The sequence below is a fragment of the Lissotriton vulgaris genome, chromosome 5, assembly GCF_964263255.1.
Source record: "Lissotriton vulgaris chromosome 5, aLisVul1.2, whole genome shotgun sequence".
NCBI classification, from domain to species: domain Eukaryota; kingdom Metazoa; phylum Chordata; class Amphibia; order Caudata; family Salamandridae; genus Lissotriton; species Lissotriton vulgaris.
The window spans coordinates 1320276088-1320301486 of record NC_141693.1 but is presented as its reverse complement, the minus strand read 5'-3'; the positions used below and the strand labels follow the sequence as shown (position 1 = coordinate 1320301486).

The 25399-nt window shown below is 45.3% G+C and overlaps 1 protein-coding gene across 1 annotated transcript in view; it reads right to left on the bottom strand.

Annotated features, from left to right (window-relative positions):
• Window positions 1-25399, bottom strand: part of ZNF76 (zinc finger protein 76) — a 233896-nt gene that overhangs the window by 135809 nt on the left and 72688 nt on the right. The window contains exons 3-7 of the mRNA XM_086923235.1: window positions 17583-17660; window positions 16375-16547; window positions 15911-15985; window positions 13873-13992; window positions 13061-13136 (exon numbers count right to left, since the gene is read on the bottom strand). Of these exons, the coding sequence (XP_086779361.1) occupies window positions 13061-13136; window positions 13873-13992; window positions 15911-15985; window positions 16375-16547; window positions 17583-17660 (522 nt within the window). The remainder of the gene's footprint in view (window positions 1-13060; window positions 13137-13872; window positions 13993-15910; window positions 15986-16374; window positions 16548-17582; window positions 17661-25399) is intronic.

Sequence of the window (25399 nt, the reverse complement as noted above, 5' to 3'; positions counted from 1 at the left end):
GTGGAAAAAAGGTTAAGCGCTTTATCAAAATGATAATCCAAACACAAACTCATGGTAAGCATATGAGGAAATATATCAGTTAATATTAATATGTTAAGGAAATCTAATTACAAGCAATAACATGGGTACAAACAAGCTGCGTGATCTGACGCAGCATGGTTTTAGGCTCCGCCATTCCACCGCATTGGCCTTGATAATGGCAACAGAAGAGATACGGAAAGTGATGGATAAGGGGGGGCAGAGCTGTCCTCATTCTCTTAGACCTATCGACAGCATTTTACACCATGAATCACACGGTGTTAGTGCAGCGGCTGAGGGACGTGGGAATTTGGGACACAGCTCTGGCCCTCCTTTCCTCCTTTTTAACAGCCAGGGAGCAGAACATAGTCTGGGACAACATACAGTCCGACACTTACCATTTCCCGTGTGGAGTGCCGCAAGGTTCTGCCCTGTCGCCTACACGTTTTAATGTGTATATCACCCCGTTGGCCAAACTTGTCGGAAAGCATGGTTTCTCGATGGTCTCCTATGCCGATGACTCAGCTTATAGTATCGGTCGTAGAACAACCACAGAGTGTGGCCAGCAGCTTCAATGCATGTTTAGCTGACATCATGCACTGGATGAGCCAAAATGTTCTCAAAATTAACACTGAGAAAACTGAGGTACGGGAGTTCGGGAAAGGTCCTTTGCTATGGAACAATACCTGGGTGGCCAAAGCAGGCAAGTGATTGTCCTCTTCCCCCAACCAAAGTCAAGAACCTAAGCATCATTTTTGACAACCAACTCTCAATTTTTCATCCCAGGTAAACCACCTAACTTCCTCCTGTTTTTACCTACTCAAAAGTCTCCGTAAGGTCTTTCCGTTCATCCTTCAGAAGCTTCAAAAAACGGTTGTAGAAAGGCTTTTTCTCTCAAAATTAGACTATTGCAATGCCCTATTCATGGGAATTGACAAGGCCCAGAAAACTAAACTTCAGTCATTGCAAAACGCAACAGCCCAACTACTGATGAACGTACCAAAAGGCCATTCTACCTCGGCTGCCATAAGGTCACTCCACTGGCTCCCTGTTCAGCAACAAGCCGATTTTATGGCCCTCTGTAGAGTACACAAGGCACTCTATGGAGGTGGGTCAGCTGAGGCCCAACGGTTGTTCTCCTGGCACTACTCTTCCAGAGCTCTCAGATCCTCCAACTATGGTTTTGTTAATATTCCGAAAATATGTAGAGCCAAATGGGGCGGCCAGAGTTTATAACAATGTGCGGCAAAGCTCTGGAACCAAATACCGATCAACCTGCGACTTCAACCAAACCATACGACATTCAGGAAATCATTGAAGACCAGGCAGTTTCCCGTTAAATATTTACCCGGAGCTTAAGGCTGAATCGCGCCAAACTCACACACCCAGCGCCAAGACGCCTCAGCATTCAAGTGCTTTAGAAGCTACTATCCTATCCTATCCTAACACGCTCACATTTTAAAACAAGTCACAATCACTTCTCTATAGATTTTCGCAGCAAGCCCTCCAGATTGTTCAATTTCTCCACCATGTTGGCCGACCAAACATCTCCCGGGGGTATGCGGCTGCCAATACAGCCAATCAGCAGGACGCAGATACAGGCGAAAGAGAGAAAGGACTACAGCTGTTCATGTGGACTAAAGGGAACGGGTGTTTAAACTCCATCCATGATGTGAACATGACGCACCAAACACCACAACACGCTAATTCAAGGCTGTGGCAAGCGTAAGGGGCCATCGTCTGCAGCAGCAGGGGTAAGTGTTGAAGTAGCAGGGGCATACTGAACTAGGTGCATTAAACAAAGCCATCGAGGTGGGAGGTACAGGTGCCGGACAGCCTGCATCAGGCATTACTAGCAGTCACAATTAATCTGCTAATTAATGTACTCTCACTCTGTTACGGCCATAAAATGGAACTAAATATACGAGCGCAAGCAGCTTTTCTCGAAGGTCTGCTCCTCTGGCGGGCTCTCTGGTGTAATAAGGCCCCAAAAAGATAACAAGTAGAAACAAGCAGAGGGGGACAATCAACGCTGGGCGGGCTGGGCTGCAGGGGAGAAAAAAGCCCATCAAGCAGGATGGAGAATGAGGTGGCAGCTGAAGCCAGAGGAGAGGGAGCAAGCTTGGGAGCGAAGCTCGCAATTGTGAAGAGCTGGTCCAAATAAAAAAATACATTAAAAAAAGTACACAGAGTCATAAATAATAGAAAGAGTAAGAATGCATGTAAAGGGGCAGTCCTCATGGGAGGTTACAAAATTCCAAAAGGAGGGACTACTATGCCTATTAACCAATAAAAAACCCGGCATTTACAAAGGATAGTTAAGAGGAGCCAATTGAAAAGATGGATGGTGCGCAGAGCATATATTCTAGGAACAGCATGTCTTACAGAGGCAGAACATGTGCTGCCTAAGCAAGACCTAAAAAGCTGGTGTGGATATCTCCCATGTACAGAATTTTGTTACCCGCTCCAGCACTCTTTCCACTTTTCCTTTTCCTGTACCACCCTTGTTACTCTTTCCGGAACTATCAGCTGCATTCTGTACTTCTAAGGTGGGCTATGTCACCCACCTCTTGTGCGCTGTGGTCAATCTCACCCTTCCTTGTCTTGTTGAGTCCACTCACTCTACTTTGGTACTTTCCCACTCCATAGTAGTCTCCTTGTCTGCACTTCTGTTATCATGGTCTACTGTTCCCAGGCCAAAAACCGACCTCATGACTCCTACCATGTTCACAGCAAAACTAAGTTCACTAACTTGAACTCTGTCTGCATCCCTCCAACTGCACTCCTTCTGCCATGTGTCCCTTCACAGGGACTGGTGGACTCCTGAAGCCACTCATGAATTCCCTCCACACTCACATATTGTGTCTACCCCACTCTTGTTCTGGCTCACGGATCTCCTAGGCAACTTTACTCTCTCATGTTCCATTCTTCTAGAGTGTGGACGAACTATGCAGTTAGACAGCCTGCCCAACATGTCCTAATAATTTGCCAACCTCACCACCTCATTGATGTCTTCTTCCTTCCCTTGGACTTTCTGCCCTATGATGTTCCCTTTATGTGTGTCTCTTGTCAGCCAGCCCCCTCCCCCAACATCATCTACCGGACCGCCTCAGACCGGTCAGTCTGATGTTTCCTCTGCTTCGGTCCACAACTCCTCTCACTCCCTCATGTCAACCGAATGCCACCACCCCTGTCCCAATCTTCTTATTTCCTACTGACTCATTTGTGCTGGGAATGGCCCTGTGCACCACCGCCTTTCTGGATTTTCGCTCCTCCTCACACTCATCACCAGTATCCCCCCCACTTGCATCTTGAACCTTCACCTTTTTCTTTATCCGTCACTTGTCCTCTCTGAGTCGTTGTTTCAAAATGACTACCCCATAGGATCGAGATCCTGGACAGAAGCCCATGCCTCAATGACTCATACATATCTCTCTACCAATGAACTCAGGCATGACTCCAGCTGGGTTCGGGAGGAGTGGTCCTCATCCTGCAAATATGCACTCAGTATGGCAAATTCACAGATGTACTCATGCTGCCAGTGCCGCCCAGTATTCCGAGCTACCTGCACACAACCACCTTTTTTCTGAGGTTTACCCTGGTGACCTGCCTCAGCTGCTGGTGCCTGCTTCTCTACATCCTGACGCTCACAAGACCACCTGCCTCCAGCCATCCTCAGTCCATCAAACCTGGGTAAATTGGTGGATGGGTGGGACCAAGCCCCTTTACTGCCAACCCGAAAGCCCCCCCACCCCACCCCGTGCTTACAAGGGGGAAGCCCACATGGGAGACTCACCTGCACGTTTGCCACTTCGCCGTGCCAGTTGATGAATTTCCACCTCTGCCGCCTGTTCTGCTAGACCTTCCTGTGCCACTTTTGTCGACCCGATATTGGTCTGGTGCTCCTCTTTTCTCTGATGCACTTTTTTTGTGGTGCTTGGCCTTAGTTGGTCTCTTCTTGGTGGAGGGCCTGCTACCTAGCCCCAAACTTGTTCATCTTTCTGTTGTACCTGCACTTCGCTTCTTAGCCAAGGCACCTGCTGTTTCCTGGAGGGTTGGGGGAAGCCACATGCTATAATTGTGGCAACTATGCTCGCAGGCCTGGGTTTGTTGTGGCCAATGCAGACTGGGAAATGCTGGCAGCAGTCTACCAGCTGCCATCAGGGCCTCTATGATGCATACACATCCTCTGGGGATGGAGCATGTCTGCTTGCATCCTTCCTCTTTGGCCCAATAGGAAAATGCAAGTACAGGCGCCTACAGTTTTATCACATGATGCACCATTCAGCTCCTGCCTTGTGCCCCTCCCAAATGCTGCAAGTGCTTCCTTCCCCTTCCCCCGGGACACGTTTTGACGCAGGTGCAAGACTTTCAGGAATATCCAAGAGTTTAAAGAATCAAGCCTGTGAATCATATTTTCATATGACAAAATGTGTGTATACTTAACTCATGCGAAAATCTATGCTATTGAAAACTTAGTTTCCTTAAACTCCCTTTTCGCCACCTTAGAATGGTTTTACTTCTGCTCTTGTCAGGATTTTCCAAACTACTCCAGCGTGGGGAAAGATTGGAGTGGAGTTGGTGAATACGCTAAACATATAAGTTGGGGCATTCTCAGACTCACAAGGTAACCCTGTAACTGCAGCTTTCTACTTAATTTCAGACCTGTATGTGGATTTCAGAATGGTAGCAAACGCAGGGTGTTGCTAAAAATTCAAACCCTAATATAATATTAGCCCTGGCATATTTAGAGAGGCTATTTATTGTCAGAGCTATGACACAATGAAAACACTGCCATCATTTATGACATTACTGCATGGCACCAAAAGGGACAAGTGGATTTTTTACAGTACAGGAAGATTTATAAAGCACTGCGTCATGTCGACAAGCAGATATATTGATCAAATTCAGCAACCCGAAGTGTGTGTGCTGTATGAACTTTAGATATCTAACAGAGCATTTGTAATCAAGCAAGGGCTCATGTTGCTCTGAAGCCAACTGATTCAATTAAAAAGGATGGAGAAGACTGAAGCTCATGTAATAAATAGCATGTAGGACTCTTACACACATCTGACAGAGCAAACGAAAAAATATACTAAAGATAACACTATTCACTTTGTTCTCTTGCAAATAGTTTAGATGTCAAATAGACTAAAAAATACATGTTCATGTGAAAATATTCTAAAATGTTGACTACGGTACAGGATGGCATGAACTGCCACAACATTTCTGCCCTAACAAGACAAGATAGCTGAATTTGGAACTGGCCCATCAGTCAAAAAAAAGCCAGCTCCACGGATATACAAAATTTACATTTACAGACCCAAAGCTGACTGCCAAGCATGGCTTCTTTAATCCCTAGGTATTAGCAGCCACAACATGTACATTAGACAACAAATTAATGAAACACCATCGGTTTTCCTAATATTCCACACTCAGAAGTAAGAAGTAAGTAATCCAAACAAAGGCACAGGCTAAGCAAATAGCCTATACAGTCGAAAGTCAGATTTAGAGCATTCAAAAACTTCTCTCCAACCCTGGAAATAGTCAAATATTTTAACCGGTCAAGGGCTGAAGTAAATCAATTTCCAATATGGGAAGGGAAGTGGAATAAAACATCCCCAAACTTCAAAGGCAGATGGGGTTTTTACGCAGGGAAAATTTTTTCACTGTGGAGAAACAAAAATACAGATTTTGATACAGGGGAGTTCACTGAAATAAGTGGTCAATGTTTAATTAATTATCTTATGTTCTCTATAATGGGTTTAGTCTTGCCAATCACTAGGACAGACTTCCAATGAACTGACAAACAGCAAAGATAAGGAAGAGCGAGAAAAAGGAAGAGTGAAAATAAGTAAAGGGCAGATAATGCAGGGAAGTATCCAAGAATGTCTGGGTAAAGGCTGATAATCCCAGGAGGAGGTAAAAATGTAATTTAAAAAACTAAAATGCACACTTCAACAGAGTGTGGTGACAAGAAGCACAAGGAAGGGAATTAAGTGGAATACGCTTGGTAGCAGTCAGAGAAATGGAGCGATATACAGGTCATTTTAAAAAACCTCCCATAACTTCTCAAGTAATGAGTTCATTTTAAATATAGGATTGCCAAATTTGACTGCTACATGGAGCAACAAGATTTAGGAATTAAGAATATAAAATCTAGGGGGGCTTGGCCAACCACAGAGTAAGTTGGCCAATGCTGAAGCAGCTCTGCTCCACGACCATCATAGTCTTCCACCACCAGTGCCTGGATCTGCTTGGACCCACTCCTGTTCAAGCAGGTAGGTGCAGAGAGACTGGTGAGCCGAACCAACCTGTGTGGAGTTGCTGTTGACACGGATGCCGGAACGGGGACTTGGCCCAGAAGTTGAACCCAAGGCTCGATTGACAGGGCTAGCCGTTCCGTGGTATTGCGATGGAAGGCAATGGGTTCATGCACAGTACTAATGCCTAAGCTCGCCCCCTGGAAACAGACTAACCTATGGGGGAAGGAAGAAATGGGAGGAAGAAGGTCAATGAGAGACAGGTCTGTGCACCAATACTGCATTTGATGTATGGGATGGGAAAGCGTACAGTTGTATTCATTGTTTTTTCTTTACTAAAAATATTTCTAAAAGAAAAAGGAAAAAAACGGAAGAGAATACAATATGTAGGCAGTCAGAGAAAGCAAAATATTATGAGGTGCGTGGTAAAACAAATATGCCTGGGGAATTCATTTCAAAAGTAAGGACTGAGGAAATAGAATCACCCATCCCTTCTTGTTAATTACTGAGAGCCTGAGGACCACAAGTCTTATTCAGTGTTTCGACTCCTGAAATACCTTGATAGTGAAAAGTAACAGGATATTAAAAGTATGTAAGCATTTACATTTAAGTGTAGAATCCTAATTGTGACTCTTTCTAAGACCCGCAACAAATAAATCTATTAACAAGGGAAAACCAATCTTGGTACGACTGAAAATTATTGGTCAAACTGTATGTTGTAGAATTAAAACAAAGACATCTCTTTAAGAGGAAAAAAAAAACTGTCCTTCTTAGGTCCCTAAGTCGACCTTCAGGAATGTTTCCACCATAGACTATATTTTCGTCAATGAAGGGCAGGCTCACAGACTATGTGACTTCACTGTGGACGATAGAGATGAAAGCGACCACAGGCCTCTCTGTGCCTCCTTTTATCTAGACCAGAACTGGAGGAAGCCCAGGAAACAATTGGCACAACCACAGGTGATGAACGTCATCTAGCCCTCAAAAGAATAAAATGGATGGGCAACCTTAGTCATAACCTGTTGGAGTATGTAGCCAAAAGGGAGGCGGAACTAAAGACACAAGACAAAGAACATCACACATTTTTGGGAAACACGGATAACGGATTTACAGAAGACCTTGGGTAACACCAACAAAAGAACCAGCCCACACTCAAATCAATCCTTGCCGGGACGAAGAAAACCGAGGTGCCTGACACAAAGTAAACGAGCCCTTCATAAGGCAATTAAGGCAAAAAAGAAAGGTGTCTACTCGTCACAGATGACCTCTAACCCTGCCTTGCGAGCTACACATAAGAAGAAAGTCTGGGAGTTGAAAAGACAGTGGACAGAAAACAACTGGTCTAAAGGGTTCTCACTAATTAAAGAAAAAGACAACAGCAAGCTATGGCGATATATCAATAGCCTGAGCTCTGGAAGCAAAGAAAATAGTGTTGCAGGCAATGTCTGGGAACAGTACGTGAAGGGTCTGTACACTAGTGGAGCAAACAAGATTGGCTCTCTCAGCACAGAGCGATTACAGGTGGCAGCTGTAACCATTAAAACTCAGAGTGTGCAGAAAGAAATTACAGTGCCCAGTCAGCCCGTCACTTACACAGTGGAGGAGACAGTAAGGTACATTAGGGCGATAAGAACAGATGGGGCCCCCGGCCCAAATGGCATCCCCGTCCAAGTCTTCAAAGCCGCTCCTGCCTTTTTTACACCCATACTTACCCCGCTATACAATCATTCATTCTTCACAGCAATTTTACCAACATCCTGGAAAGGCTCCATCTCATTTCCAATACATAAGAAGGAAGACCATTTGAACCCTATTGCGAATTATAGGCTCATAGCCCTGCTTGATATAGAAACAAAGGTTTACGCCCGACTACTACTAAGGGACCTAAAGGCTTGGGCGGCCAAGAACAGTATCCTCCCGCCTTTCCAGACTGGCTTCAGGGCAAATAGTTCCACCATGGACAACATCTTAGCACTCTCTCACCTCTCGAAGCAAGCCGTATTGAGTAATAAGCTGCCCCCGTTTTGCTGCTTCATAGACTACTCCACGGCCTTCCACAGAGTCAATCGATGACGGTTATGGGTAAAACTTGAATCTTGGGGGATCCCGGAAACCTTGCTAAAAGCAATAAAAGCGCTCTACGAGGGGACATGGGTCCAGGTCAAACTAAGTCCATTAATCGGAACACCATGAATCGAAACTAACACTGGACTAAAGCAGGGATGTGTTTTGGTCCCCATACTATTCAACTTGTACACAGCAGACTTGGGGCCAGCCTTGAAAGACACCAGCCTAGTACCTCCGAGATTGGGGAAGTTGGCTCTGGGAACTCTCCAGTATGCGGACGATACTGTGATCTTGGACCACACTTGGGTGGGGCTCCAAAGAGTATTAAATAGTCTTGCAGTATACAACAAGGAAAATAGCCTACAGATCAATGAGAGCAAGACCAAGATAGTAATCTTTGGTAAATACCCTCACAAAAAACAAGCAACATGGTCTTTGGGTGAGCACCGAGTCAGGACAGCTACATCCTACAATTATTTGGGGGTATGGGTGTCGGAGAGGGCCACAGCAGCCAAACACATAAAGGAGTTAACACCGAGAATTAACAAAATTATTCTGTCTCTCAGGCGTCTAAACCATCGCCTAGAAAGTCCATCTATAGAGCCCATGCTGACTGTACTTAGGGCAAAAATAATTCCTGCAATCACTTACGGTCACTTAGCCTTCCCAGGAGCACTTGAGAAAGTCATCAATGCAGCCCAGATCAAAGCTTATAAGACCGTGCTACAAGCTCCTAGGCAAGCAAGGAACACCAGGCAAAGGTTGGAAATAGGATTGCACAGACCGGACTTGGCACTACAGGGTGACCTAATAAAATATTATATCAGAGTACTGAAAGCCCCTGAAAACAATCTTAAATATTTCCTAAAATTCATTTTCAGGGCAGAGGGTTCCCTGTGGAACTCCAAGTTGGAACAAGAAATAGACCAACTGAAAATCGAGGCAAAGACCATGCCCCTTCACAAAATTCCTTATTCTGCCTGGGCCAAATCCGTGAAGCGCCAAGTCCAGACCATCTCGTCTGAACTGGATCTTTCATCACTCCGGTATAACCCCCTCACACTGGCCCTGGATAAGTCATATACTCCTGGGAAAGCTCAACTATATTTGCGAGACTCACTCTCAGCCCAAGCAAGAAAGATAATTCTGTACTTGCACCTCACGGCCCTCAAGATTTCGGACTTAAACCCAAAATTGGCACCTACTGAGAGCATCATCTCCTGCCGGTTATGCAATTTCCACAGAGAATCCTGGCTACATCTCTTATGCTGCTGCCCAAAGCTGGCCAGCGATCATCATCGTTTGCCTTGCCCGGCCCTAAGGGACTTGGGCCTCAGAACTTGCAGTGAGGCCTCGGATTGGTGCTTTTCAGAAACCACAACTTGCTTGCTTGCCAGAGTTGGCAAGTTTATCCATCAAATTAGAATTGCACTTGATTCCCATCAAAAGGCCGGAGAATTCAGGGTTCCTGTATCTCTGCAATGAGAATCATCTGGTGCCCTAACCCTTTCAGTCGTCACCTAATACAGGGAGTTTTCGCAAGGTCACTGGAATCATAAACCAAACTTGGGGCCCATTATGGGGCATGCCAAGAACTCTTTTTAATGGCAATTAATATCACAGAGGGAATGACCCGGTTAGATTTTTATATAACCATTGATCCCAATAGGTATAAAAATGTGAAAGCGTGGTAACCCAATATTTTAACTTTTCTTTTTTTTTTTTTATTGAAGTTTTAAATGGACATAAAGCAGTAAATAGAGCCCATGTAGCCACGGTGCTATTTTAAAGCTGAATACTGGGTTGTTTCTGGGCAAAGGGTGGTTGGGAGGGGGGTGCTGTTCATGTGTTTTACACTGTAAAGATTTTAAGTTATTGCATAGTTAATAAAAGACTCACTCTCTTTAAGAGAGAACATTGCTGAGAGCAGTGGCGGTTTTTGCCTTCGGGCGTCGGGGCTCCGCCCCCATTACTTTCACCCCGAGGGTCACCATTTGGTAAAGTTATTTTTTACACTTTTTCATTTTTTTATTTTAAACAGTGTATACATACCTCTTGTTTTTATTGCTGTGGCCCTGATCAGTCTTGTGTCACAGCAAGCGTTGCTTATGCTGTTCCGGGACCGCTGCATTCACTAATTCCTAATGCTGAGTCTATAGTATTTGCCGAGCGGACGAGCTCACAGCCCTGAGGTCTGTGATGTCATCAGCTCGTCAAATACCATAGCCTCGAGGACCAGTCTCCACCCCCTGATGACGTCTGGGTAAAGTTTGCCCCGGGCGCTTCAGGCTGAAGCCCTGTAGCACCAGGGGCTTCACGTCAGTCAAGGAATGGAGAGGTTGGTCACCCCCACCCTTTCCCAACTCGTCACAGGGGGGTGGGTCCCTCCCTGTGACGAGTTGGGAAGGTGGGATCGAGGCTGCAGGCAGGCAGAAAGCAAAGAAATCGAGTCTGCGCAGTTTGTCATCAGTATTTCTGAAGACACACTGCGCAGACTCGAGGTGTCTGCTTCCCGCGCTCCTGTTAGTTGCAGGACGGTGTGAACGCCATTTGGTGCTCCAGTGCCTGTGCTTAACTGGCAATGGCAGTCAGGAGCAGCTGCAGCTTTCAAAGTTTAGGCACTGCTGGTGTGCGTCAGCATTACCTAGAGGCAGGGTAGATGGTTCGCTGCAGCCCCAAATCGGTTAGTGGACCAGGCACCAAGTCAAGGTAGGTGCGTAAAAAAAGCTAAGTGGTTGACGCATTTTCAAATAAATACATAATCACATTATCAGAGTCAGTAACCAAGCATAATGCTCTGACAGTAACTCCGTAATGTTAAATCGAAGTCCGGACTCTACCTCAGCAGTACCACCAGCAGTAGCGAGTTTAGTACTTATTTTAAAAATTCCAGCACTGTTGGAGGAAGTGCTAACTCATGTGCTTGGTGGAGAAGGAGAGGCGAGGGGTATCAAAGGGCAGATATCAGAGTTTATCACTGGGCCATAAAACAGCCACAGGGATTGCACGTTCCAATCGGATGTCGACTTTTTCAAAATGTTTATTGTTCATGTGGCTAAATCGTTGTGCTCCATAGATTGCTGCTGCTTGAACCTGCTTTCTTTTATAATACAAAATATCTTTGCATTAATGAGTAAAAGCATGATCATCATTTTTTTAAATAATTTATGTCTCAGTTCGTTTTGGAAAACTAATTAGGCAACAGCAACTTTTTGGTGAAAGCATCAAATCCAATGAATGACTGTGTTAAGTTTCTAAAATCTGGGCACATCAATTTTTGTCCCTTTGGGCACTGTCACTGTTAATCATGTTAGTGACATAAACAGACTGAAAGAAGTGCAGTGTGGCTTTTGTTTGGAATCAGGAGGATTTTGGTGTAACTGGCAGCATGTTAGTGCTATGTACATAAACCAGAGGCTTAACTTGCTACGAGATTTCTTTCCAGGTCTGTGGAAGAAATTGAGCTCGTGCTGTGAGGTGTAAACCCTCTGCTTGGTGGTGGTGGGGGGAGCGGGGGTCAGGTAGGAAGATAGCACTAGTTAGTGGTCATAAATCAGCAGCAGTGATTACGTGTGCCAGTCTGCAGTCCTAGCCTCAGCATTTGGTAATTAGATTTCACTTCTAATGTGTTCCTGCACTTACATTTTTTGTTCCACTTTTCTGAACTTCTTCAAGCTCAGTCATGGCCTGCATGATGTTTTAAAAAGATCTGTCAACCATGTACTGGAAACTGATTTATTTTGTTTTAAAATCTTTGTCCATCAATAGATTGAACATCTTTGAGAATTGTTAAAACTTTCTGTGTGTGATTTGAAAGCATTGCTTGAAACCGTATTCTGTATTTTCATTAAAAATTAAAGTCTGTTCCTTTTGGAAAACTTGCTAAACAGCAGCTTTTTGGGTGAAATCATCCAAACCAATGAAGGGCTGTGAAGAGTGTGTGATGTCCATATAATCTTGCCGACATCGATTTTTGTGCACAAGTGCTGTGTGGCCTTCGTGTAGAGGGTTCTGGTATCACTTAAAGCATGTTGCTGTGCACATAAAGCAGAGCCCAGACTCTGCCTCAGCAGTGAATTACTTGGCTTGGTGCATGAAGTATTTCTTTTCAGCTTTGTGGGGGCAGGGCTGGATCCAGTAGAGGGGCAACTAGGGATGCTAGAATTGTTTGCAGCATCAACCCAAGAATGCAATTACTTTGGAGGGGGTGACTCTTGGACCACATTTTGCTGTTTAGTTCAATAAGATGCTCATCCCTCACAATGAATCACTGTCTCCTGGCCATTGGTCAGTCAGATCCTTGAAATAGGTGTGGTAACTGGCATCCAAGTTCGAGGTCTCTCCCACTGAGAAACCTATCACTAAACGTCTTGCCCGCTGCACACATTCCTTAAGATGGAAGTCTGGCTTACCTACAAAGCCAGGAAATTTCCAAGGTACTATTACTTTATGTTCCTTTTTGTTTTAAAGTTTGCTGAAAAATGAATCATGTGATCTCATTGTTTGTTAAAAAAAGATTTGCATGGGAAATGGTGACCAACCTCCCAAAAATTATGTATCCCGTTAAAGTGAACCCCGATGCTACACCCCCCACACACTGCCCAGCCCCACCACTTTCAAATTTCACCAGCCGCCACTGGCTGAGAGCCTGGACACCTAAAACAGAAAAGCAAATGAAGCAGTACCATTCATTCAACTCTCTGCAAGTGTACCTGTAGCAAAAGCTTTGCCGCAGCCAGGGCACTCACACCTGTATGGCCGATCACCTGTGTGAGCACGCTCATGCACCTGAAATAAAAAGATGGGGATATGTATCAGATCACCTGCATACAGCAAGAGACATCATACAAGAGCTGTAGAGAAAGCTAAGATCCTAGGTTGCAACTAAAATGAAAAAGCAAAAGGACTATATTCTGACAGAGCTATACAGACACCACTGCCAACATATGAACTGTGCTCAAGCAACGACATTTGGTAACTAGAAGTAGATATTATGTAGATACCTGAAACCAGAAATGTGAATGTAGATCCTAGGTAGTATGCATGACTCCGTTATTACTTGGCCACAGAACGTCTGTGGCAAAAAAGGACAATCTTAACAAAACTAGAATTTAATTACCAACTGCATGTGAAAAACACAGCAGATTTTGGGTGCGATCTTCAAGTCGTGAAATCTCAGTGAAGAATACTGTATCTGGGATATGAATCTTAGACATGATTAGAATTACAGTGTGAGCTAGGATAAAAGATTCTTTGGCGCATCTTCCATCTTGACAGCACAAAATGGAAGGCTATGAATAAGTAAACTTGAGATCCAAGTTTCAAGTAATAGGCCTTTGTAAGAAGTCAGAGTTCCTTAGGGAGACCACCTCAAACCTAGAAGTAAACCATAAAGGTGTGAAAAGTTGTAACAGAGAGCACAGTGTAAACTATGTGGCAGGCAGATGGAGCACAAAAATGTAATTACAGCAGAAGCCGGCCCATACCCCATGAGGCCTCAGAAGAGTGGAGGATCTTGACTGACCTTCAAATGATGCGCTGTGGTATAGAGACGCCCACAGTCCTTGTAGCCACAGCGGAATGCTTTGTCACCAACCTGCTGCCCCCTTCCAAATGCATACTCTTCGTCTTCATCTTGCATTGTCTGCAGAGCAAAGGCACACCATCAGATTACGAACAAGTTCCCTGATCTTTCTTCTATCTCCCATCTTTGGAAGTTACAGTTCTCAACACCTTGTGTATACTTGTGGTCCTGTATTTTTGCATAGATACAATCACAATCCCACTCCATCAAAAACCATATGATCACTGTTGGAAATTGTACCAGAGAGAATGAACAATCCGGTCTACCTCTAGCCAACACAGACAGAGCACAACATCCACTGAAGTCTTCATAACATCCTCCCACAACCGGTGATACAGAATGTGTTTGCATTTCTCATTGGTACCACCACGAACCCACACATCCATGAAGAAAAGGGTCCTTCAGAAATGAAACAGCACCGGAGACCAGATCTGTCTTCAGATAAGACATAGGAATGTTTGCTAGAAGTCACCTATAATTAATAAACCAGCAGAGGACAAAAGAATATGCCTCACGCAACACAAAATCAGAAAACGTATTTCACTAGAAAAATATAATTTCAAATCCCAAAAATGGTACAGACCACAACTTGTCTAGACATGAAAAACTACAAACAAGAACTAGCCCAGATGAGATAAATAATCATAAGCCTGAGTACAGGACAAGTTGGGAAACAAACAATGCCCAAATGGCACTGGAGCAGATCAAAAAACAAAATGCTCCACAAACATTATGGAGATTGGACATCATAAAACCTTCCACCCAGCAGAGGATAAACAGACTTCAAGAACCACCCCCTACACTCAATACAGATGAAAGATTCCACAAACTAGCCTGGGCATTAGAAAAAAAGTCAAGACCATAAGAGTTCCTAAACGGAAGACCACTGAGAAGACTACAACACATTATGCAGATCATATCACATAACCAAGCATTCTACCAAATTGCCCAATACTAGGCGATGCTGAGGCTAGCAGACAATGTTTGACATCACGAGAAATCTCGCACAGAACGCTGAGAGAACAGGAATTTCAGTTTGCAAAGTTCCGTTCGCCAGGGAAATGCTAGAATCAAAGTAAGTGCTCATACACACTGCAGACAATCATAGAGAATAGGAGATCATAAAATGTTCTGTATCGGTAAACAGACATACAATTTAAACCACCATATATTTCCTCATAAGCAGGCTGACAAGCAACCTTTCAAGCTTGACATAAGAAGTAATGAGAAATCAGACCGACACTAAAAGTAAGAACAGTTATTCCAATATATTGCCCATCTTTTAATATCTTGATAAGATTGGTCTCATGGTACAGTATCAATCTGAGCAGGCTGATGATCATCTGCAATCCTATACAGATTACATCAAGCCTTCCTTACAAGGAAACAAATGGAGGGGTGCACACCTTTCCAGGTCCAAATTCAGTATATCTAGATCGTAGATCCTGGTTATACTCATTTTGGACCTGGAAATATTTTTCTATTGTGATCAGAGATCTGTGGTCAAAGTAATGTCCTGTTTATTAGCTCAGGGAGGACCTACTTGATCTCGTCGGTCTCACCTCACAGAAGTGACAATCAGTAAAAACAATAAAATAAAGATTTAAGGTACATTTGTTGAAGGGTGCTGAAACCACCACAGCATGCGAGGCCTTGTTTCCCCTCTAATGATCTACAAGACCACCTGTGGCTCCAATAATGATCTTTAAGATCTTAGGTCACTCCTACAATAACCTGTGAGTTTTTCTGTCAGTGTCACATTGGTTATGAATCGTTCTGGTCATCCTAGACATCTGTGACACTACCTCACATGCAACAGGGGCTTATCAGACTTTGGCATCCCACTGTGGCATGGAAGGCTGTCTATATGTTCTACAGCGACTTTTAGGGCCATCTCTCTGACCTACAATGACCTTTTATATCACCAGTAGTTTTGGTACTGAGTCTATAGTGAAACACACGGAATGTCATCACGAACCTGGGAAGGGGTCTCTTCCGATGGGTCCATGAAACGAGCAGTGTTGATCGCATTCTGCGACTCCTCCACCGATACCTAGGATAACAAACCACACAATTCTGACATAATTTTAAACAATCTCTCTAGCCACAGCAACAGAAAAGTTCATTTTTCCAAGGTGGCCACTTCCAATAACCACTGAATTACCGTTTATGACTTGGTCACCCAAGAGAGGATCCTCCCCCTTAACAACAAAACAACAAATCTCCAGAATAACTAAATGGCACTGCTATCCCCTTCCTTCCTTCCTTCCTTCCTTCCTTCCTTCCTTCCTTCCTTCCTTCCTTCCTTCCTTCCTTCCTCCTCTAAGGAGATCCAAGGACCTCAAGAGGTTTTTTTACCCTGTCATTGACAATTTCCCCCATATTCGTCCCCAACATTTGGCAGGCTCCTCTAAAAAGCCTTCTGGAGAGAGTACCACTTACTTTACTGTAATGCTCTAGGGCACTTATAGTTTCTTCATCAAGCTCACAATCTTCCTTCACCATCTCCTCCTCTAAGGTGGCACTGTCAGTCTGCAAAGCAGCAGGGTGGTGTATGTAGGCAGTGGAACCATCTTCCAACTGAACTGCTTCCAGGGCATTTGGATCATATCCCTCTGCAGAAAACAAACAAACTCAACGTTAAAACAAACATTTTCTAAACAATCTCACAAACCACCTTAACTTTCAGCCTGTGGAAGAAATTTTTCCCGTGATCCTTCAGCCTGGGGGAGAGACGGTTTCCTCCTTCATGTTACAGCCTCTCATGGAGTTTTCCTATCTCACCTGTTATTGTGACACTGTTGCATCATTACACTGTAGTCATATACAGGCCATGTTTTTCCTGATATCTCTGCTTCCGAAAGTCAGTTTTTATAGGTCAGCTTTTAGTAGACAGTAACTTCCATTATCATTCAGCATGGGACAGACACCATTTCCCCATCACGGCTGAGTCTATGACAGCTGCTCTCTTAACATGTGATATTGCCCTCCCTTTTCAGAATATAAAGGATATTGTTTTGTTTCCCCCATCGTAATTCAAAGCGTGACAGCTAGTTCCCTGCACCTTTTAGCCTGTGACAAGTGTTGTGTTATATTTACATTCATGCATTCTTGGAATTTGAAATGCAGTTTTAGAATGTATGCATGGGGATTAGGGAGTCGGTTGAAGGCAAGCGAGGAGGGCGGCGTTTGCTCCCTGCTGCTGCTTGAGCACTATGAATAAAACTAAGAAAAGGAACTAAGGGTGGAGTCTTGATTTGAAGGGATTCACATAACAATCAGTTTTGACTCCAGTCGTTTTCACCATTTCTCCCTCACTTGTTAGCCTGTGACAGCTTTCCCCTCACCATCAAACTTGTACGAGAGACGCCTTACCTATAAGCATATCAAAGACACCAGATCCCCCCTCACCTTCCATTCCACAAGAGAGGCATCATCCTTTTATCAGCAATGCCTCTGATTTCTCAAATCACTTGAGCCTGGGGCAGGTGCAGTGTTTTACCCCTTTGAGCATGTCTAACATAATTAAAGTCATGCTTCCCTTCACATTTCAGAGCACAACAGAAGTGAAAATCTTCATGTTAGGATCCCCCTTGTTCGCTTCCTCCATTAACTTTCAATGTGTATGGCAGACGGTGTGCTCTGCTCACCTTTTGGTAGAAGATGTATGAACGCCATTGTGCCATCTTCCAACTGCACCTCCTGCCCTTCTTCAAAGGAGATGGGTTCTTTAAAAAAAAATCATAATGAGGATCATTTTATGCTGTCGATGTTAGCCACTCTGCCCCACCATTTATGTTCAGACCTTATACTACTGTAAAGCAAGGTTACATGTCAAAAAGTGCCATCTATCCTTGTATGTTACACATTATGCAGCAACATCTATCAGGCCACTATAGGATTTGCTTCCAGGTAACACATTATGCAGCACCTTCTACACTTAAACTTCACAGACCTGTGCAGACAGTTTACACAGTACTCAGGCTGTAAATACATAGTCTTTCAGTGCAAAACTCAGATAAAATACAAATTCACAGATCTTAAGGTGCTTTACTGTCAGATTACACATATTACAGCACTGGCATACCTCAGAACTTTCCATGCTTTGCTTATAGGGTATAGAACATCTAGCTCCTTGAAACCTTAAGGGGTGATATATTTGCGCTTTACAAATATAGATTATTTTGAATCTTTAGACTTCACAATGCTTTGTTTAAACGTTACACTATATAGCAATCACTGGAAAGTGATTGTGACGATTTAGCAACCCTGTTGAGGCTCTGCTAGCTTGTGGAGCACAGCGTGCTCACTAGGAGCATTTTAGCTTTTAAAAATTGTAGCTTACTCGTTTATTTTGCTCGCTGACAATTTCTTTGTGCACATTATTTATTTGTGTCATTTTTAAAAAAAACTTCCTGTTCACTGCCGCATACCTGCACTTAATTGTTCGAACACCGCGTTTTGGAGCGGATCCCTTTCCCCTCCGGGGCTATTGTGCACCATCAGAGCAGCGGACATCTTGGGTGGGGGCTGGGGATTGGAGCGGTCTAGTCGTCACAAGGACGCTAGACCGGTATATAATGCAGGCAAATTAGGCGGCCGAACACCTGGAAAGTGATTGTGACGATTTTAGCAACCCTGTTGAGGCTCTGCTAGCTTGTGGAGCACAGCGTGCTCACTAGGAGCATTTTAGCTTTTAAAAATTGTAGCTCACTCGTTTATTTTGCTCGCTGACAATTTCTTTGTGCACATTATTTATTTGTGTCATTTTTTTAAAAAACTTCCTGTTCACTGCCGCATACCTGCACTTAATTGTTCGAACACCTTTTGGAGCGGATCCCTTTCCCCTCCGGGGGTATTGTGCACCATCAGAGCAGCGGACATCTTGGGTGGGGGCTGGGGATTGGAGCGGTCTAGTCGTCACAAGGACGCTAGACCGGCATATAACGCAGCCATGCTGACGCGCAGCGGTCACGCGCGACGGGCTCGCCGGAGTCACGCCAGAGTCCAGCCCGTCTGCGCCCGTCCGCGCACGGACGGGCCCGGGGGCGGGGACTCCTGGCCAACGGCTTCTCTACTCCAGGGAGGAACTATACACCCTTAATAGAGGTGAGCAGCTTGCAGATCAGGCAGTCCTGCTGACGCTTAAGAAACACGCTATACTACATCCCGATAAGGCCACGCCCCCGCCGGTTCTGTATCCTACATTAAAGATAGGGAGCCTTAACACTCGCTCGCTCCATTGCCATCACTTGGAGATCTACAGCATGCTTCAGGATAGTGACATCGATATCCTGACTCTCTCAGAGACCTGGACGGGCGAGAACTCAATGCCGGATATAAATCGCCGCTCTCCCAAGCGGATATGATGTGATGTGGCACAACCGCCCAGGTGGCGCCCGGGGAGGCGGGGTAGCTATCTTCTATAGGAAGACCCTGTTAGTTGAAAAGTTACTATCTGAGACAATTGACCTGACGGATGTGATTGGGGTAAAGGTCACTGTGCACGATGTGTGCTGGGTGATCTTGTCAGTCTACCGTCCGCCCAATTCAACTCCACTCTTCAATGATCTATTCTGCCCTATTATATCCGATCTATGTTCCAGATATACGAAAATCCTGGTAACTGGAGATTTTAATTTACATTGGGATAAAGCCAACTGGGACCTACCCACGCGCCAGCTGGACACTTTAATGTCTGCGGTGGGTTTTAAACAAATTGTAGATGATCCCACACACGAAAAAGGTCACACTCTTGACCTCGTGTGGACCACAGATGCCAGTCTAACCCTTAAAGATGTAGCCCCTTGCATCTGGTCTGACCACCACCTGATATCCTGTGAGGCCCGCATTAAAGGCTGTATCACCAGCTGTCCGCCTGGTATCAGGAAAACCCGGAAATGGGCCGAGGTTGATCTAGCATCCCTGACTAAAGCGCTCCCGGTAACATCCCGGGCCACTGATCTGGAACGCAGCTTGGACTGTGAATACTCTGATCTTACCAGGAGCATGACCCGGGCCATTGATCAAATAGCGCCGGTGAGACTACAGCAAATAAAGCGATCCGGTAAAGGAGCTCCTTGGTTTACGCCAGCCTTAAGGGAAACAAAAAGAAAGCTCAGAGCTCTAGAAAGAGTATGGAGGAAAACCAAACAGGACACTGACAGGAAACGCTATAAAGCTTCCCTTCAACAATATAAAAACCTTATGACTAAAGCCAAAGCGGACCACTTCGAGTCCCGCCTAAGTAAGGCAGCGAATATTCAGAAAGAGACCTTTAAAATATTGGCAGAGCTGAGCAAAAAAACCGACAATTCTAGGGCTCCTATTGACTGCAACACCTTTCAGGCCTACTTTTTAGAGAAGGTGAAGCTCATCATCAGGAGATAAAGATTGGGGTGGGATTGGGGACTGCTATAACATCAGCATCTGAGATCGTGACCGACTGCTCCCTTGAAATATTTCCAGAGATGGATGTATTGATCCTAGAACAGCTGATGAGGAAAATCAAATCTGGTTCCCCAGCTGACCCGTGCCCACCTGAGATCTTCCGTGTAGCGCGCCCCTTGCTGGAGGAGCGTATCATCTTCCTCCTCAATAGATTTTTAGACACGGGGTACCTACCGGCTGAGCTTAAGGAGCTCTATTGAAAAAGCCTGGATCAGATCCGGCGGTGTTAAAGAACTACAGACCTATCTCCCAGTTGCCCTTCCTTTCAAAAGTTCTTGAGCAGCATATATTAAAGTCCCTGTCTCTCTATTTGGAAACTCATCATCTACTCCACGAGCGACAGGCAGGTTTCCGTGCTCATCACAGCACCGAGTTGGTGATGCTATCGGTGTTGGATGAGCTAAGAGGCATGGCTGACTGCAAGAAACCGAGCGCCCTGATTTTGCTGGACCTATCAGCGGCGTTCGATACTGTCAGCCATGCCTTGCTTTTGGACAGACTGAGGGACTTTGGGATTAAGGGCCAGGCCTTTCAATGGTTGCAATCATTCCTTACAGGAAGGACCCAAAAGATACAACTGGGGGACGAAACATCTGAGGTGGGGATTTTAGAGTGCGGGGTGCCACAGGGGTCCGCCCTGTCCCCGCTTCTATTTAACCTCTACCTGCAACCATTGATTGCTTCTCTGGCCACTATGGGCTGTAAAGTCTATAACTACGCGGACGACACGCAACTGCTGCTAAGTGTCGATGACACCACGGCCGCGCAACTCCAAGCTCAGAACATCTTGCGGTTCACAGTGCAATGGATGACAGATAATCTGCTTAAAATCAACCCTGACAAGACTGAGGTACTAGTGATTCCATCCACTGCCTCACCTTGGTGTGATCTCTATTGGCCCACAGAGTTGGGCCCGGCTCCAAAACCAAGCTCATCTGTAAAGAGCTTGGGGATCAAACTGGATGATGATCTGTCAATGGCCCCTCAGATCTCTGTGGTTGTGGGAAGTTGCACAAACATCATTAGGCAACTGCGGAAGTTAACTCCTGTCCTCTCACAATCCATGATGCGATCAATAGTAGCGGCCACCATCATCTCCAGAATTGATTACGGGAATGCCCTGTACCTTGGCTTACCGAAAACTCTGACCAGTAGACTCCAGGTCATAATGAATTACGCTGCCCGGTTGATTTTCAGATTACCGAGGAGATCTAAAGCTACTCCCCTACTACAAAGCTTGCACTGGCTCCCCATTAAAGAAAGAGTGGAATTTAAGAACTTATGCACGGCCCATAGGGCAATCTATGGCAAAGCCCCAACTTACATCAAAGATCGTCTGCAACTTTATTGCCCTATGAGAACACTTCGATCCTCAGACTCCCAACTACTGGTCTGCCCTCGTTACAGGCTAGTGACCAAGGGAGGGAGAGCCTTCTCAGTGCTAGTCCCTCAGTTATGGAACAGGTTGCCGGAGGCACTGCGTCGGGAAGGGAACCTACTACGATTCAGGAAAAGCCTAAAAACATTCCTGTTCAGCAAAAGCATGAGCACAGTATAATCCAGCTTCCATCTCGCGAAGTTATTGTTTACTACCATCTTTCCTGGCGCTTAGAGGCCTGCAGGTGATTAGGCGCGTTATAAAATCCCATTAACAATAACAATAACAATAGCAATATCTAATGTCATATTCCCTTGCCCCTGTGCTTCTCATAACAGAATATATATATTACAGAAAAACTTCTATTTTCAGGCCTCTCAGTGCTATAGAATCCACTCCTTGTGTTGTAGGTGTGGTCTCCGCAGTGGGGAGCACCCTACTGGTTTTTTAGGTCCCCTCACACACCAACAGGCCCCTTGGTGTCATGCTTCATCATCGAGGTAATCGTACCCCTCTACGGGGTACGGCGTGCTGCGAACTACGGGTGCGTGGGAGAGCTTGAAGGACTATGTGTGGTGTACGTGAGGGGTTGATTATGTGAGTGTGTGGTGGGGTTATTAAAACTGAGTGAAAAATTTAAAAGGACCTGGCTCATGGGGTGACTAAAAATTATTGAATAAGCCCCCGGGCTGGTGCTATTAAAATGAAAAGTGGGAGGTTGTGCCGCAGTCAATGTGCGTTACCTCCTTTCTGTGTGTGTCGACATGTTTCGGTGTAAAACACCTTATTCAGGACGGGGTACACAAATCCCCAACTTACTCACGTTTCTTTAACTCGTATTTGGGATTATCCTAATAAAAGTGAGAAAATATAGTGCAGGGTCAGACAATGTGCCTAGCAAAAAAACGTTGTTGTTTATTAATCAACTGTTTAAAGGCCTTTGACACGGTTGACCAATCCATTCCTCTCACCTGTGTCGAGGCTGCGGGCATCAGGCCCTCCCCCCCCCCCCTCCCCCTCCCCCGGCCTGGCTGACTTCTTTTCTGCGAGACCGCACTCAGGCCGTCCATCTGGCAGACTTTTCTGCCCCCCCTTGCAAGGTGCAGTGCAGTGTCCCTCAGGGTTCCTCCCTCTCCCCCCTTTTGTTTAATTTGTACATCTTCCCCCTCATTTTTGCTTTACAGCAGCTGGAGGTCACGGTTTTCAACTATGCTGATGACCTCCAGCTCATCTTCAACCTTTCCCACTCCCCCGAGTCCGCAAACAATTTTCAATCAGTTATGATTTTCATCAGGGACTGGATGAACCTTAACCACCTTGAACTCAACCCGGACCAAACTGAGTTTGTTTTCACCGGCGGTACATCCAGTCCCTGGACCCGCACGTCCTGGCCCTCTTCCCTTGGTTCTCCCCCTTCACTGTCCCATTCAGTTAAAACACTTGGGATCACACTGAATCAACACCTCACCCTTCACTCCCAGATTAGCACAGTAGGACTTCCTGTTTTTTTACCCATCGCACTATTAGGAAAATCTCCAGATTCTTTTCCTTTTCTGCTCTAAAACTCATCCTGATGGCAATGGTGTTATCACGCCTAGACTATGGCAACATCCTGTATAATAGCGTTCCCGCCTATGCCCTCCGACGCCTCCAGTTGGCCCAGAACCAAGCTGCCCGCCTCATCCATGGTCTTTCCAAATCACACCATGCCACCCCTCAACTAAAGACCTTGCATTGGCTCCATATCAGAGAGCGGGTCCTCTTCAAGCTGGGTTGCACTACGTTTCAGGCCCGAGCTGGAACTGCTCCAGCTTTTATAAACTCTGAGATCAAAAATTATAGGACTACCAGAGAACTCCGCTCCTCCGCCCTGTCTCTTCTTTCCGTACCGCGGTTCAGGAAGAACAGAGTGGGCGGGATGAAATTCGCAGTTCTCGGCCCCACCTTCTGGAACTCCCTCCCCTCCACCATCAGATCTTTACCTTCGTATCCTGAATTTCGCAAGGCACTTAAAACTTTCCTTTTCCTGCAAGCTTTCTCGCCCTAAATCCACCATGCCTCTTGCCCCCAGGTTCTTGTATCCTCCAGCGCCAAAATACCGCCTGGTATGCGTGCGCTTAATACATGCTTTTAAATTCAAATTCAAATTTAGATATAGCATGGAAACTTAAAGATGTGAACATCTCAGTCTGCACTTGCTCAGCTCACTGGATCAAGCGCGTCTTCCCATGACTGGCTTCTGAAACCGTATGCATGATCAACACCTCCTTTCTAAAGAGACTTGCAGCCAACAGAAGCAGGCTGTGTAATCACCCCACCTTCATCTGATTATATTTCAAATTCAAGACCTATTTTAAACCTACTATTCCGAAGCAAAAATGAGGGAAAGGAAGGATACGTATTAACTCCAAGAAGTACATGGAAGTCAAATACCTGGAGGGCAAGATGGCTGCATCACACTAGTTGGGCTCAAACCATGGGGAAAGATGCAGTTCTGGCCCAGTTGGAAGACTGAATGAGTTCCCTACCGCTGATTTTCCCCAGTATCTGGTTCAGAACTTTTGCTGGGAGAAGGGAAAACAAGAAGATGCAGCAGTGGATTTGGGTAGTGTTTATCTGCAGTATTTCTCTTTCCTTTGGCAGCGGATGGTGTTCAACGTTCGGAGGATGGTCTTGGGTTCAATACCTCTTATGGCGTGATACAGCCTTGTTTTTTTCCCGCTAGCTCTGGTATAGCCAACCCATCAGGATGTTGGGTCTGGCAGCCAGAGACAACGAGAACAAAAGAACATCAGCAATTACAGGCAATCCCTTCAGCCATGCCCCCCAGCTACAGGAGCAGCAATATTTTCCAGGTCAAAGGGAGAGGCAAAACATTCCTCAGAGCGCAGTCAGAGTAATGGATATTATTATCATGGCGTTGGTGCAAATGAGGAAAACAAGGCAAAATTCTTCCAGACCAGGTCCTCTCTGAACTAGAACACAAACCACCCAAAACCAGTTCTCACTCTCAGGGATCGTCAGCCAGTACTAGTTTGATTCCAGTGACACTGTGTGCACGGGACATACGCCTGGGCACACCCTTCCCACTTAGGGTGACTTCACTGATCCCATTTTGGAGCAGGGTCAAGACCGATTTGAAAATGTCTGGGTCTAAACTGAGGTGGCATGGTGTACACAATTATGATGGACTGGGATGAGAACAGAGTGATTAACATTGCTTGAGATTTCAAGCATTCCATCCATTACTTTTTTTGCATACATTAGTGTGTTGCGCTAAGTGGGACAGATATGCCCAGATGTGGGTCCTGTGCACACTTTGTCACTTGAACCAAGCTATAGCTGGCTGATGAGCCCCAACTAGAGTGAAACGTGTACTGGGTTTCTTGTGTTCTGGTTCACAAAAGACTGGATTCGGTTTTCTCTGGATTGTACCCTTTGGAGCAGGGTTACAACTGATTTGCATATGGCTGAGACCAAACTGAGGTGGCATGATATGCAAAATAATGATGGACTGGGATGTGGCTGCAGTGATTACCGGCGATTGAGAATAATTCAAGCATTTCATCCATCACTTTTTGTATACTTAGGTTAAAAATGCATGGCAAATGCATAGATTGAAAGTGACAACTCTGATCG